Consider the following 14,724-nt stretch of genomic DNA (forward strand, 5'->3'; position numbering starts at 1 on the left):
CCCCCAAAAGCTTTTCAAATGTAATAGTTCTAATTCCATCTCCGTAATCTTTGGAATTGCACTTAATTGATCTAAGAAATTTCCTTTTTCCTCCAGTCTTCTTCCCAGATTGTTGGTTTTAGGAAGATGTGATGGGAGGAAAAAGTGCATCCAAAATCAAAGTAGAAACAAGGGGTAAGAGGCCTTTTATTTAAGACTAAACCTTTCATTTAGTTAACTTAGGACTTCTACTAACTGCATAGTGGTATGTGTGAATCCTGGTTATTGTATCTGCTTGCTACTTCTTCCCCCACCCTGCTGCTGAAAATAGCCTAATTCTGCTATTATGTATCTCATGCAGTTGATAAGCGGATTGAGTCAGAGGAGTCAGGAGACGAAGAAGGGAAGAAGCAAGCAGTTCGCTTAGTGACAGACCTCAGTCAGCAGAGCCTGAGAGATGAGCAGAATGGAGAGAACTCCACAGGTACCTTGACAACATAGATGGTCACCTTAGGAAATGTCTTACCAGTGTGTCCCCCTGCGTGTGTGTGACAGTCTTCTGTGTTTCTTGTGGCTATGTGATGGTTGTATTGATGTGAGTTAACAACATGAACCTGTCTTAGACAATCTTCTTTAGAAATAAATAAATGGTAGTGTTATTGCTAAAATAAAGCTGCCCTCTTTGTGTGGAGCCACTGATACTAGACCTTTGGGGTTTTCTTGTTTATTTATCCATCTGTGTTTCTTTTTGAGATCTTCAATATCAAAATGCAGAACACTTTTACTCATGCTATTTGTGTGGAAACATAGTAACTTTCTGTTTAAAGATGCAGGAAATGTTCATTAGAAACAAACATAAGCAGCTTTTCATAATTTTGCTTTAGTGTATGTAGTTCTTTAGATAAAGAGTTGCCTGATTCGTTTGGAAGGCAGAGACTCCTATTTCTATCTAAATTGAGGGAAGCTGTCAATTTTTATTTCTTAAATTTAAAACTTCTAAGACATATAAAAATTACATCTTTTTGAATTCTCTTGACTTTTAACTTTTGCTACTGTTTTTACTGTTTGGATTAGAGCATTGGGTAGAAATACTGAGAGACTTTTAAGCCTGCGCATGTTTGATGGAAGGGTTTGCTTTACAGTAGCTTGTATAGAATCTTTCAGAGCAGACCCATTTCTGACCATGTTGTGTGGCAATATGACCTGGGCTTCTGGTGCTAGCTAACAATCTGAGATATAATAGCATCCTTTTGATAGAGATGCTTATGTGATTATTATTCCTCTGGAAATGGAAGTGAAATAATGCAGCGAATTTCCTGCAGCAAATCTTAAGTCTCTTTTTGAGTATGCACCTACTACATTTCTCTCCTAATCTTCACCTTGCCCATTAGAATCTGCAGAAGTATTTTCCTAACTAGTTAATTATTCTTAGAGTTTAAAATCTCATCTCTTAACTAAACAAACTCTATGTAGGTCTAAATCATTGCTGATTGCAAAAAAACCCCTATATATTACTTACAACGTGCTGTGGTGATGGCTGTAAAAGTGTTCAGAGCTCACATCCCAGGTGCTATACGATTAACATGACCATGCAGATCAGTCAGTTTTCCTTTGCATGCACAACACTGAGTATTTGTTCAGCTGACAAAATTTAGCTGTGAGTTTGAGGTTATATTTCGTATGTTGGTCCCCCAAAAATTGCAATTCTAGAGAAAATACCTCAAGTAATGCACGGTTATTCCAGTGAAAACAAGAAAAACACATTCAGATTTGGTGCTGAATTACACTGATGCTATTTAATATAAACACCCTATCGTTACTACTTCTTCCAAAGTGTTAGGATTCAGAAAACTTCTAGGGCAGAAACCAAGCAGAGGGATAATTTTGGAACATTTGAGTTAGCTTCCGTGCCAGCTTTTGAGTTTCTTGTTTGAATGGAAACTGAGAGTTTTCTACATTTTTCACAGAAGATCAGAAATAGAAAGAGCTAAAGCAGCTGAAATTTCAACTTCATCATTTAGCTGATTCTCTGAGGAATAGCGCCTCTACTCAGAAAGCTTATAACTTGGCTATTTATAATATGTTTCATGCATACGCAGTTAAGAAGTGTAGTTAGGCTTTTAGTTGCTCTAAATGCTTGTGGTACTGTGAACTTACATAACTCAGTAACTACTGCTCCGTACTGCGGAATTTGGGTTTCCTGAATGCCATCTTTTTTTCCTACATCTGCAAAGCTGTGCAGCCTCCAGGCGTGGGTTACACAGGAATTCACTGAAGTAACTTCACTGCCACAGCAGTGTTTTATTTCCCCTTGTGAAACCTGCTGCATTAAAAATTGTGAACTGAAGCACCATTTGTGCACAAACTGCATGCAAGTGAAGTTGCAGTTCTCCTTGTAAAGTGGTGGTAAAAGGGCTATTTTAGGGTGTTCTGCATCCTCTTGGTTCATAAATAAAATGTTGATTGACAATTGATAGGACTGTAAATTGGGTAGAACCATTTTTGTTTCTCTTGTTTGAGAGAAAATGTACTTTAACGTTTTCATGCTGATACTGATTTATCAGTGTTATCACTATACACCCATCACTCAGACTGCTATGTGGGAGAGTGTTTTATACACAGTACATAAACTTTGAGAGTTAGCCTTGTTACATGAATGTCTCCAGTTTTAACATGCTTTTATTTCAGTGAATTTGATATGGATACCCTGTGTGATTTGATTTTGCAACTTTGGACTTGAGTGCCTTTTTTTCCTCACACTGGCTCTACCAGCACTAGTTGCTCAAAGCCATATGGCAAAAAGATGAGGAGCTACCCTTTGACAGATTGCAGAACAAAGTGTTTAACACGTTGCCAAAGCCTCATGTGTATGAAGTGGTCTGTAGTGGGTGCTGTGATGAGACTTGTAATTTTCCTACCAGCCAAACAATGTGAAAGGATTTTTTTACCTAAATTTTTTTTTTTAAGAATAATTCTTTTTTTAAAGAGTGCATGTGTGGCTTTATTGTTTGACAACTTCTAATTCTTAAAAGGAGGAATTCCTTCAGCATAAGCACTAATTACTGTACAGCTTAATACAAGGAGAATAGTTTTGGGGTTTATGTGGTATTTGAAATAAGTTCCAAACTTAGACTGTGTTCCTGTTGGCTGTAAGTTCAGCTAGGTGCTTGTTTGGCTTGGAGCACTTTGTGCTGGTGGCCTTTGCACCCTAGAAACAGGTCAAATAAATGCAGCCCTGGTAGCAGCAGGATAGGGTATCCCACTGCCCTGCTTAAGTGTATAGCTCCTGATCTAGAAGAAAAATAAGAAAATTCAAGTGTTGCCCACTGCTAAAATGCTGTCAGGCATATGTATGCATGTCAGTTTTGGTGGCATTTCTATACCACAATTAAATGTCACCAAGCCTACCGGCTCATTTTGCATCCCCAAAATACCATTTATGCTTCCTGCTAATTTATGCTATAAAGAATATTAAAGGTGAAGGACAGAGGATTGCTTTTCAGTCTTAACTTTGTGAGTCAGTTCAGTTAGTGCTCTTTCCTATTTGACTGCCCAAGCAAGAGCAGTAGCCCAGATACAGCAAGGTAAATGATGGTGTGAGGAGCTATCAAACATTGGAGTTTGATGGCAGTATTAAAAACTATAATGCTTGTACTGTTCATCCTTACAGTGCTACTTAACGGTGCCAAGCATCGTAGGTAAAACACTTGTGAAGTATAGGGGACATTTGGCATTTACAAGGATTCTGTAACCTTGCTGGACTATAAAAATAGTGATTACTTCTGGGTTAATGGAATTAGCTTGCATGTGGTAGTGCAGGAGTTAATGCAAAGCCTTTGGGATCTGACTAATGAAAGTTTCTTAGTTTTTTGGTAGTACATACAGAAGCTAAACACAGGAAGGGGAAAGGGGTTGCACGTTGTATGTTTGTTTTGCAAAGTCAAGTTAGACTTTCTTTGGAAATTGATGCAACTAGCACTCTGCCTTCAATAAATGGGAGTCAGGCATGAATTATTCAGCATAAATTTATCCAGTAAACTTCACTCCCTCTTGTGCTGTGCAAGTATAGCAAATGTTGGGTTGTCTTCCAGAGCTATAAAGGCATTTTCCAAGAAAAAGCATGCAGTGGGATAATGTTTTCTAGCATATTAGTGAGTTCAGCCTAACAAAAGAAGGGAGATTCACTGAATCACAGAATTGTTAGGGCTGGATGGGACCTCTGGAGATCATCTAGTCCAACCCCTCTGCCAAAGCAAGGCCACCTAGAGCAGGTTATGCAGAAACACATCCAGGTGGGTTTTGAATGCCTCTAGAGAGGGAGCCTGCACAATGTCCCTGGGGAGCCTGTTCCAGTGCTCTGCCAACCTCGACATAAAGTTCTTCCTCATGTTGAGGTGAAACTTCTTGTGTTGTAGTTTATGGCCATTGCTCCTCATCCTGTTGCTGGGCACCACTGAAAAGAGTCTGGCACCATCGTCCTGGCGCCTGCCTTTGAGATACTTATATGCATTAATGAGATCCCCTCTCAGTCTCCTCTCCTTTAGGCTGAACAAGCCCAGCTCCTGCAGTCTCTCCTCATAAGAAAGATGCTCCAGACCCCTGATCATCCTTGTGACCCTCTCCTGGACCCTCTCCAGTAGCTCCTTGTCTTTCTTGTACTGAGGAGTCCAGAAGTGTACCAGTACTCCAGAATGGCCTCACCAGGGTTGAGTAGAAGGGGAGGATCACCTCCCTTGACCTGCTGGCCACACTTCTCCTGATGTACCCCAGGACACTCTTGTCCCTCCTGTCCACAAGGGCACACTGTCAGCTCATAGTCAACTTACCATGTACCAATACTCCCAGGTCCCTCTCAGCTGAACTGCTCTCTAGTAGGTCAGCCCCCAGCCTGTACTGGTACTTGGGGTTCTTCCTCCCTAGGTGTAGGACCCTACACTTGCCCTTGCTGAATCTCATAAGGTTTCTTTCTTCCCATTTCTCCAGCCTATCAAGGTCCTGCTGTATGGCAGCACAGCCTTGCAATGTTTCAGCCACTTACCCAGCTTTGTATCATCAGCAAACTTGCTGAGGATACACTCTAGCCCTTCATCCGTCTTGTTGATAAACAACTTGAATAAGACCGACCCAATATTGATTCCTGGGAACACCACAGAGAAGAATCCATGCAAGTGTGTGCACAACATTGATATAAGCTGGCAGTCATTATGAAAAAAAAAGCTAAGGGTGGGGTTGCTGAAATACTCGTTCATTCACGGCACTGTCACTAGAGAGTTTAGAGTCCTTGGCCATGTTGTTTTAGGTTATCAGAGGAGCACAGACACCTTGGGAGGTATGTATCAGAGGGATGATGGCCATAAGTGTAAAGAAAAGGAATCCAGCCCAGTCTTCAGGCAGCATTATCCAGCAGCCACACAGGCATGTCTTTTGATCTAGGCAAAACTTGTGTTAAGAAAGCTTGGTTTTTAGGTGTCACCATAAAAGCCAAATAGGTGAAGAGTATTTTTAATGCAGCAGAGTATCTGAACTGGGCATCTTCTTCTGAGGAGCATTTGCTCCCTTTGCCTCTGCAGATGTTAGCCACTGTTATCTTGTCTTAAGCTGTCAGGTAGAAGTTCATAATGTATTTGCTTCTCCTGCAGAAGAAGCAGAGACACCAGTGGACATGGAAACAATTAGCCTGGACCCAGAAGCTGAGGTAAAGGCAGATTTTTGTCCTTACGCGCTTTATACAGCAGGAAGAAAAGGTGTAGGCAAAGGCAAGTATTGAAACCTGGTTAAAAGATCTAATTCTTCTGGAGGTGCTGGCTACCAGTGAGCTGATTGCTGCTGTCAGACCTATGATTTTTAATTGGCACAGATACTTAACCAGCTTTGTGCCTTGGCATTGACAGCCTCATGAGCCTGTTAGGCTGGAGAGATTTTGCGTGTGGGTGGTGAAGTGCTCTATTTCTCTTTGATTAACTGACCTGCAAAACTGGAACATCTGGGACGGGACAGCATAGATGTGAAGTGCATCAGCTGATTGCCAGTGCAGAGTTATCATTCACAGAATGACAAGACTATTTGAATTATCAGTGATTCCTGTTAATCTGAGGCCCGGAACTGGAAATAGTGAGGTGTGTTCCATGCAACACTTCACTCATGCTAGACAGCAGAATTTGTCTGTCTCAATAAACTCAATTACTGCAAAAGATTTCTGATTTTGGCAAGACAATGCTCAGACTCAGAAAAGGGCTGTTGCATTTTCACAGATACTGTGTTTTCGGTTGACAAGCTTAGGCCACCTGCTTCCCCTGGGATTGGTAAAATCATGTGCCAAACCCGGTTTCCACTAGCTCTTTGAAGGGAAGTTTTAATGAGCAACATGTTTTTTAGCTCTGTAATTTTCCTTGGAACAAAGTACCAGGTTGGTCTTTGAAAAGTGTTTTAAGACAACTGCTGAATCCTTCCATTTCTCTTTCAGGATGTTGACTTGAATCATTTCCGAATTGGGAAGATTGAAGGATTTGAGGTGCTCAAGAAAGTGAAGGTATCAGTAGTCCTAAGGAGTAGAAAATGCTTCTTGGAATTTGAGATTTTTCTTATCTAATATATAAGAGAACAGATATAGGCTGAGTTCCTAATGAGTTCACTTCAGGTGTAACTGAAGGAGATAGTGTTTACCCATTTGCCAAGTAGTCATAAAAATCCTAGGGTTTTGCAAGCTGGGTTTGGAAGTGGATGAGACACAACAGGTCAGGGTTCATCCTAAGAGATACATTCTGTAGTTGCACAGCAAGCTTAACATAGAATAATGTAGATTGGAAAGGACCTCTGGAGGGCTCTAATAAAGCCTTGCTCAAAGCAAGTTCAGTTAGAGCATGTTGCTTAGGGCCTTCTCCAGCCAAACTATTGAGTATTTCCAAGGAAGGAGATTACATAGCCTCTCTGAGGTCTTGTTATAGTGTCTGACCATCTTTGTGGTAAAAAGATTTCCTTCTGTAGAGTTGGAATGAAAGAAGAAAAGATTCTATTTAAAAAAACAACAACCTATCAACCTATCAAACCCCCACAAAAAAAAAAAAACAACCAAAAAAAACCCCAAACCAAAAAACCCAAAACCAAAGCCCAGCAAGACTTAATGGGGGAAAAAAAAAACCCAGACCACTTTATTGTCTGAATGCCATTCATATGCATTTTCTTGTTTGTTTTCAAACTTTTCCCCAACTATTAGACTCTGTGTCTCCGTCAGAATTTGATTAAGCGCATTGAGAACCTGGAGCAGTTGCAGACCTTGCGGGAACTGGATCTCTATGACAATCAAATTCGGAAGATTGAGAACTTGGAGTCTCTAGTGGAACTTGAGTGAGTCCAGGGGAATCACTAGCATTAGTTTGAGGGTGGTTTGCTGCGCACTGAGTTACTCATGCTGCACTTATTCCAGTATTTATCACCCAGGCCTTTCTCATGATTCATTTGGGTGCTGTGTGAGAGATAATGTCTGTTATCTGTTAACATTTAACCTGTGCAGTCAACTAGTTTCATTAACCTGAAACTCACCAGGGACAGACAGCTGGAAATGAAACATGTGCTGCATAAGGCAGTTTTGAGTGATAGGTGGTTGCAGCTTCTGTGCAGATGTGGAAGCACTCAGGCACCCCTTGCTCTTGGCAGCGAGAGTTTGGTATAACAGGTTTTTATTCCTGACAAGAGATTTGAGGTGAGATTAGGACTTCTTATGGAGGGTGTCAGGGAAGGAGTAGTGCTCTTCCCAGTTTCATGCTTATGGGAGGCCTTGATATCGTCCTGTAAGAGGCAGATCATGTAGGCATGTACCTTTCCCAAGGAATGTTCGGTACTGATGATTGGCTTCCTCCCACAGTGGTACTTCATGGCTGGGCAAAACAATGGCTGTCTTCTGCTTGCAACAGATTATTTTTTTTCCCTGACACACTGTAGAAGTATTTTGAAAGTTGTATTTGTTGCCATCTCCAATAAAAATAAATAACACTTATGACTGTAGCTTTAAGACCTAGGGGAATCTGATCTCTGCAGATAGTGAGGTTCCCCACCAATTTACAAGTGTCTCTTCCAGAATCATCTGTGCCTGATGGACTGAAGTGACCTTTGTTTTGTTTTGCCTCAGGATCCTGGACATCTCCTTTAACGTTCTGCGACACATTGAAGGACTAGATCGGTTTAGCCAACTTAAAAAACTCTTCCTTGTCAACAACAAAATCAGCAAAATTGAGAATTTGAGCAACTTGCAGATGCTACAGATGTTAGAGTTGGGATCAAATCGAATTCGGGTAGGTTTGCTCTGCAAGATGTTAGCTGGAGAGTTTTAGCTCTTTGACTTGGGGTTAACTTTTTCTGAAAGTGCACTTCGTTGACTTACACTTGCAGTTTTGTTCTTGTTATTGTTCCAGTCATTTAGTGTGTAATTGCTTATTGCTGTGCATGCTGTGTGCTTTAATCGTGTGTGCATGGAGTGCCTGGCTACTAAAGTACTGTTTATTAATTTCTCTCTTTAGCGAAGTCATGCACCCCCTGTGTGTTGCCTTTTGCAGGTGATAGTTTCCTCCTGCTACAGGGTACTTCTTTATTGTGCAGTTTGTGACTTTGTCAATGTAGGTGATCTAAAATCTATCCCACTGAAGGGGAAGCAGTTCTGAATAGTCTTTCCTTCCTTAAGGTATGCTTCCTTGCATTCTGCCCAGTTTGTAAGAGAACTAGTGAAACAGATGACACAAAAGACTTGCCACATGCAAAGTAAACTGTTGATTTTTAGAAGCTTTTTTCAATTCTGTACACTTCAGATAATACTTCTAACAGATGAGTGCATTTCAATCTGAAAATTATCTGAATTGCTGCTGCTCATTTACAATCTCTGAAAAAATTACTTGTTAGGCAGAAAGAGCAAATTAGGAAAAGAACTGTTTGTCTTCTCTATTTCAAGCCTTGTGGAAGCACATGTCTCTTTCTAGAAAAGAAGGAAATTTCAGCTATTATAACAGCCTTTTAAGGCAGAAATGTATGCTGCTTTTATGAATTGGAAAAAAATTATTTTTTCCTAAAGGTAAACTGGACTGAATTCTTTTCCATAAAAAAAAAAAAAAAAGCAACAATCTATTTTGTAAATGAAATCACTTAAGGAAATAAATCTAGAGTGTGAGAGCATCAGCCAGATCAGCCAAGTGATCAGGAACCTTGGAGTTTACATAGGTCAGGGAAACATGATTTAGAGAGAGAGACACGTTCCTTTATTCAGCAATGGCCTAAAGCACACTGATCCTTACACCTCAAAAGCTGAGTTAAGCAAGAGTGTACTGTCTTCCACATCTGAGCATATCTACCTTCTGCAAAACGAAACAAAAAAATCCAGCTAGATTTCTGAATTGATAAAGCCACTAATGTTGTCAAGCTAGAGAATATCTTTTAAACAACTAGATTACATTTATTTTATGTGTGTTTTCTCAGCATTCAGCCTGAGCATATTAACGAAACAACCCAAAGGCCCAGAGTTATCACTGTATGGGTAACATACATATGCTTGTGTTGTGGAATTAGTGAGCTTCTTAAATTACTTCATTTTTAGCAGTGTTTTTCTGTTTATCTGCTAATTCTATTCTGGCTTCTTCAGACAGCACTGCTCTATGCTGCTAATGGCTTTATTGGAGTGGGTAACCTGTGTCTAGGGTAGGCATGAAGAAATATGTTAATTGGGGGTGCCTAGAACTCTTTCAATAGTTTTCTGTTGGGCGGGTGGCCTGGCTTTGTGTTTTACAGGTGGGCATATCCTTAAGTCTTTAGAGTAAAAGCCTATGGACTCTGTTCAGGCAGCGCTCTTGGCTCTGAGGTGCCTCATATACTCATCCCCTTTGCATTAAAGCTTCCGCAGTAACGCTGTCTTAGTTGCATACTCTAACCTTTTGGAGGGACTCTGTCATGACTTACTAAGCACTTGTAGTTCTGTTCCTTTTGTATGAATGGTGGGGAGGCAGAACTTTATGCTTGAGCTGGCACATTTCATGCTTTTTTCCAAACTTGGACTGAGGCAGCTATAAGGCAAGCACTTCTTTCTTTGCTCCTTAGATCTTTTTCCCCTCATTTCCATCTGTTTCATACTCTTACTTACCTGTGGCTTTTTTATAGTTTTAAGGACTGTTTTTTTTTCCCCCCGACTGTATCTTCTCAGTATCCTCAAGAGTCACAAGTATTTCCTCCTCGTGGCTGGGGGAGCTACCAATGAGCAGCAAATCTATCATTTTCTTGCAAGGTCAAAACAGGGGTAAGTCCACAGGCTAGGTGGAGGGTGAATCCAAATCTGAGCTGATGAACATCTTATGTTGAATCTGTTGGCAGTTGCGGGATAGAGGTTGAAAACCTGCTTTCCTTTCCAGAGTGTATCTCTGAATTCATAGTGTGTGTTTGTGTCCATCTTCATCTTCCTTTATATGTGTGCAGGTGAATATGCACACACACGAACACACAATAACCTAAGGGGTGGTAGGACTCAGTGGTCTGTCTTACCAGCACTACTAGTCTCTGAAACTATGCCTGGCAAAAAGGATGTGGAGAAGCTGAGATGTCATAAGGTACTGAGCACAGATGTACAGCTCTGTGTGTATCTATACATATATTACTATTCTTCTGTGAGCTGAGGTCTGTTTTAAAAATTCTTGTCTCCTTTAATAGCACTTGCTTTTGAATTAAGAGGCTTTCCCTTGGAAAAGAAACCCCAAACCTCTGTTTTCTTCTGTTTAAAGGAGCCCTTGTTTTAAGCCCACCCTTTTCCCCTTTTCTTGCCCAGTTTTCTGTCTTTTGTTCATGCATTCTGGTGCCTCTTCCTTTGTAAATAAAGAATTCTTGATGCCTCACAGACATCTTTACCTTCTCCCACTGAAGGTTTCGCTCAGGACTTAAACTGGTATAGCATATATGTTCTGCCAGTAGCATGCATATTTAAAACATGTACATCACTTTAATTGGTCTGTGTATGTTCTGCCGGTAGCAATATATAGTCTGTAGTTAAATATATGAACACATAAACCCATGAGACAGTTAACCCTGCTCATGACAGCTGTTGTGTAGAGAAGCTGAAGAGTTTGTCTCTGTGTTATGTGGTCACTGATGGGCATTTGCAAATTGTATTTTCTCATCCCAGATTCTCTTTCCATTCACTAGTGACAGATTTTTCTTGCTTCATAAATGAGTGTCTCCTGCCCTGGATGCACCTTGTGGCGCAGGGAATGTCACTTTCAGTGCTCCCTGAGCCTTTCCATTCACTGCTCTTGCTGCCTGGGCAGCAGAGGCAACAGCTGGGGCAGAGTGACACAACCCTTGCTGTGTTAATAGCAGTGCCACAAGCCAGCTGTCACACGGGCTGAGGCTCACTGTCACTGCACAATCCTGCACTTACTCTTTGGTCACAAGGGAGGTCCTACCTTGTGCATGCTTTGTGTTGTGGAATTGACAAGTTTGTGTTTCACAGGAGTGCAGCTCTGTGGGTTAAGGCTAGAAAATGCCAACCACATCTACAGGTTGGAGTTGTGCATCTCAGCAATAACACTGTGTCCTTTGGTCATTTTGCAGGTAATTGAAAACATTGATGCCTTGGCTAATCTTGACAGTCTGTTCCTTGGAAAGAATAAAATCACCAAGCTCCAGAACTTGGATGCGCTGACAAACTTGACTGTGCTCAGTATACAGGTATTGGTTCTACTTTGTGCTGTTACGTTTGAACAGCCTCGGTTGTATGAACACCTTGAAATTCATGATGAGCTCTTCTGAATCAGCAGGTCTTCAGTGTTTGAGTCAAACTCCTGTACTGGAACAAAGTGTGACATTCTCTGTGCTGACTTTTCTCATTCTTCCGTACTAAATGAGCTCGTCAGGCACTGATAAAATAATAAAACAAATGTTTGATTTTTATGCAAGAAAGACAGGAAAGTTGTTATCCCCCATTTCCTTCCTGAAATAGAGTTTCCTGATACATTACAATAACATCAAATGAGTTGTCATAATGGCACAGGCTCAGTGTCACTAGCTTCTTCCTGAAGAGGGAAGAAACATGAACAAGCCTGTGCCAAATGAAATCTGCCCTTAATGAGCTCATGGGAAGTGTCTTCCTTTTTAAAAGGTAGAATAAAAGACACAAAACAAATTCTTTCACTGTGTCACCTTCTTGTCCATATGACAATGGTAGTGTATTCTCGTATCTCTTACAGCTGTGAGAAAGGCACACTCACTACATGCTGTAGCACCTGTATGCATTGTCATTCTATAGGATGTAAAGAATTATGTTCTGCAGAGTGTACTGGGATTGAAGTGTTGTAACTCCCTTTCTGACCTTTCCATTGAAAAGACTTAAAAAATGAATGCTGTTAACACCTAGGCCTGTCTAAAGACACCAAATGGAAAACTTTCAGGCTACAACTTTTGATGGGAAGTTCAGAGTCTGATTTTTCTGAACATAAAGACCTTGGCTCCTGTGGAACAAGCTGAGCTCATGAGATCTGTGTGGACCCAAGCAGACTATTTCCTCTGCCCATCTATACTTCAGATAAATGCTTTTTCTCCAATGAGTCCCCTGGGTTTTGGTTTGTTTAGAGTGGACTTAAACTGCTGTTCCACTTTCAGAATAACCGTCTGACTAAGATTGAGGGGCTGCAGAGCTTGGTGAATCTGCGTGAGTTGTACCTCAGCCACAATGGCATCGAAGTCATCGAGGGACTGGAGAACAATGTGAGCAGGCTCTTGCTAAGTGTGTGACACAACTGTTGCCCTAAGCTGCTTCTGTTAGTGGCTGTGTTTTCTTGGGAGCTTTTGTTCCTCAGCTTCCCAAGTTGTTATGTGGGGTCCTCAGTCTTTTTGAAAGTCCACAAAGATCTAAGTATTTGTTATGTTAAAATATCTTTCATGGGTGAAGCTCCTCCAGAACTTCTGGAGTAGATGTGTTTTCATGACTTGGGGAGGGGAAGCACAAGATGTGGTGAATGCAGCAGCCTGGCTGATCTTCAGCAGTGGAGAGACTGATGGCCACAGCTGGCTGTCTCTGCTGCAGCCTTTCAGACAGCAGGTTGTAGATACCCAGGAGTTCTTTTCAGTGGGACAGCAACTGGAGCTGGGACTAAGAGAGACAAGCTGTGGCATGTGGCTTGCTTCATGTTAACATACATTTATAGATGTCTGGGTAGGATTGATTCCACAGAAGCCTGTAGTGCGTTCATTCTCGCCTGACAGTAGATGGCATTGTCAGAGAGCAGAAACAATCTGGAACTTAGCTGACTGGCAAGGCAGGAAAACATAAAACTTCTAAAACTTGGTTTTCCTCCTGCAAAAAATTTGTTCAACTCTGCTGCTCAAGAAGACACTTATGAGCTGATTTTTGATGTGTTCCTCTTCTTACTACAAGGAAAGCTCACTTTTTAGAAGCCCGTGGCTGGCAGTTGCCATTTGGCCAGTAATTGCTTTCATTTTTTTGTCAGGAGGACTGGGAGGTCAGTAAACCAGTGTTTCTTGCTATATTTAGGCAGTGAGGGTTCTTGTGCTGCATGCAAGAGGCTGGCAATAAAGTGTCTTTGCTTCTGACAGTTTTCAGCTTTGGGCCTGGAAATAGTGGGACTGGGAAGATGAAACCCAGTCTAATGTTTTTTGTTTGCTTGTCTAGAACAAACTCACAATGCTGGACATTGCAGCCAACAGAATCAAGAAGATTGAAAATGTCAGTCACCTCACAGAGCTGCAGGAATTCTGGGTAAGCACAGGCTGGAGTTGTTCCTGAAATGTCTGTACAATGGTGGAAGCAGCCCTTCTGGTAGGGAGCAGTGGGAGGGTGGTGTATATATGTATGTCTTAGAGTAAATTCTTTTGTTCTGGTGACCAGCTTTAAGATCTTGACAGTCTGCATGGACAGAGTAAGTGATGGTTTCCCCAGAGGAAAGAATTGAGCTTAAAAATTTCTTTGCAGAGCTTTGCTTAGTGTTAAGGAGCCTGTCTGTACCTAGGAAATAGGCCCTGCCTTCACGCCTGTGATGGTTATGAAACAGCCCTACTGTGTCCTATTTTTGCAGATCTCTTATTTCTTTAAGTGAACATGACAGTGTGATGGGGGAAGCTGATACTGTCTCACCACTACATTGGAGCAAAGTATCTTAGAGCAGAGTTGATACGTTCATGTCATTATGAAGAAAACTCATGGCAGGGGGGTTGGAACTAGATGATCTTAAGGTCCCTTCCAACCCTAACTATTCTGTGAATCTATGATCTTCTGGTTCAGGGTTGCTTCTCTTTCTTTCTGGCACCCTGAATAGTTAAGCCCTTTGTCATTCATAAGTCAGGTCCGGAAATACGGAGAGACACCCTCTCCTGAAACCTAAAGTCTTTTAACACCTTAAGGAAGCAGAATTTCAATCCTAGAGACTAGGAATCTTCTGACAGTTTCCTAGTACCACCTCCCCAGTGGAGGGACAAAGACATCTGAAGGTCCAGTCACCTGGCTCAAGTAATATTGTGATGAATTGTAGAAGGAAAGATCTAGCAGGCTTTCTTCAGGGTCTTAGTCTGGAGTCTCAACTATAAAGCTTTCTTCAGCTGAGACTCTGGCAGGCCCAAAGAAGCAGTTTTCTTTCACTGAATTAGCTGGTGGGAGGCAGCTGGAGGAAACAGAGCTGCTTATCTGCCACGTTACTGTGAATGCCCAGCGCAAGGAAGAGCAGTTGTTGAGGGGTACCAGAGCAAATCCTTTGATTATTTTTACATATA

The 14,724-nt window shown here is 41.4% G+C and overlaps 1 protein-coding gene across 1 annotated transcript; it reads left to right on the forward strand.

Moving 5' to 3' along the window:
- Positions 1 to 95: 95 nt before the first annotated feature.
- On the forward strand, positions 96 to 13,727 carry PPP1R7 (protein phosphatase 1, regulatory subunit 7; the record flags this gene model as incomplete). The annotated part of the gene is made up of 9 exons (XM_010024983.1): positions 96 to 174; positions 341 to 463; positions 5,619 to 5,674; positions 6,443 to 6,508; positions 7,193 to 7,323; positions 8,105 to 8,267; positions 11,554 to 11,670; positions 12,601 to 12,705; positions 13,631 to 13,727. Coding segments are annotated over exons 1-9 (901 nt in total), but the record flags the coding sequence as incomplete, so codon positions are not given.
- Positions 13,728 to 14,724: the final 997 nt, after the last annotated feature.

The sequence above is a fragment of the Nestor notabilis genome, unplaced genomic scaffold, assembly GCF_000696875.1.
Source record: "Nestor notabilis isolate BGI_N333 unplaced genomic scaffold, ASM69687v1 scaffold19402, whole genome shotgun sequence".
Classification (NCBI taxonomy): Eukaryota; Metazoa; Chordata; class Aves; order Psittaciformes; family Psittacidae; genus Nestor; species Nestor notabilis.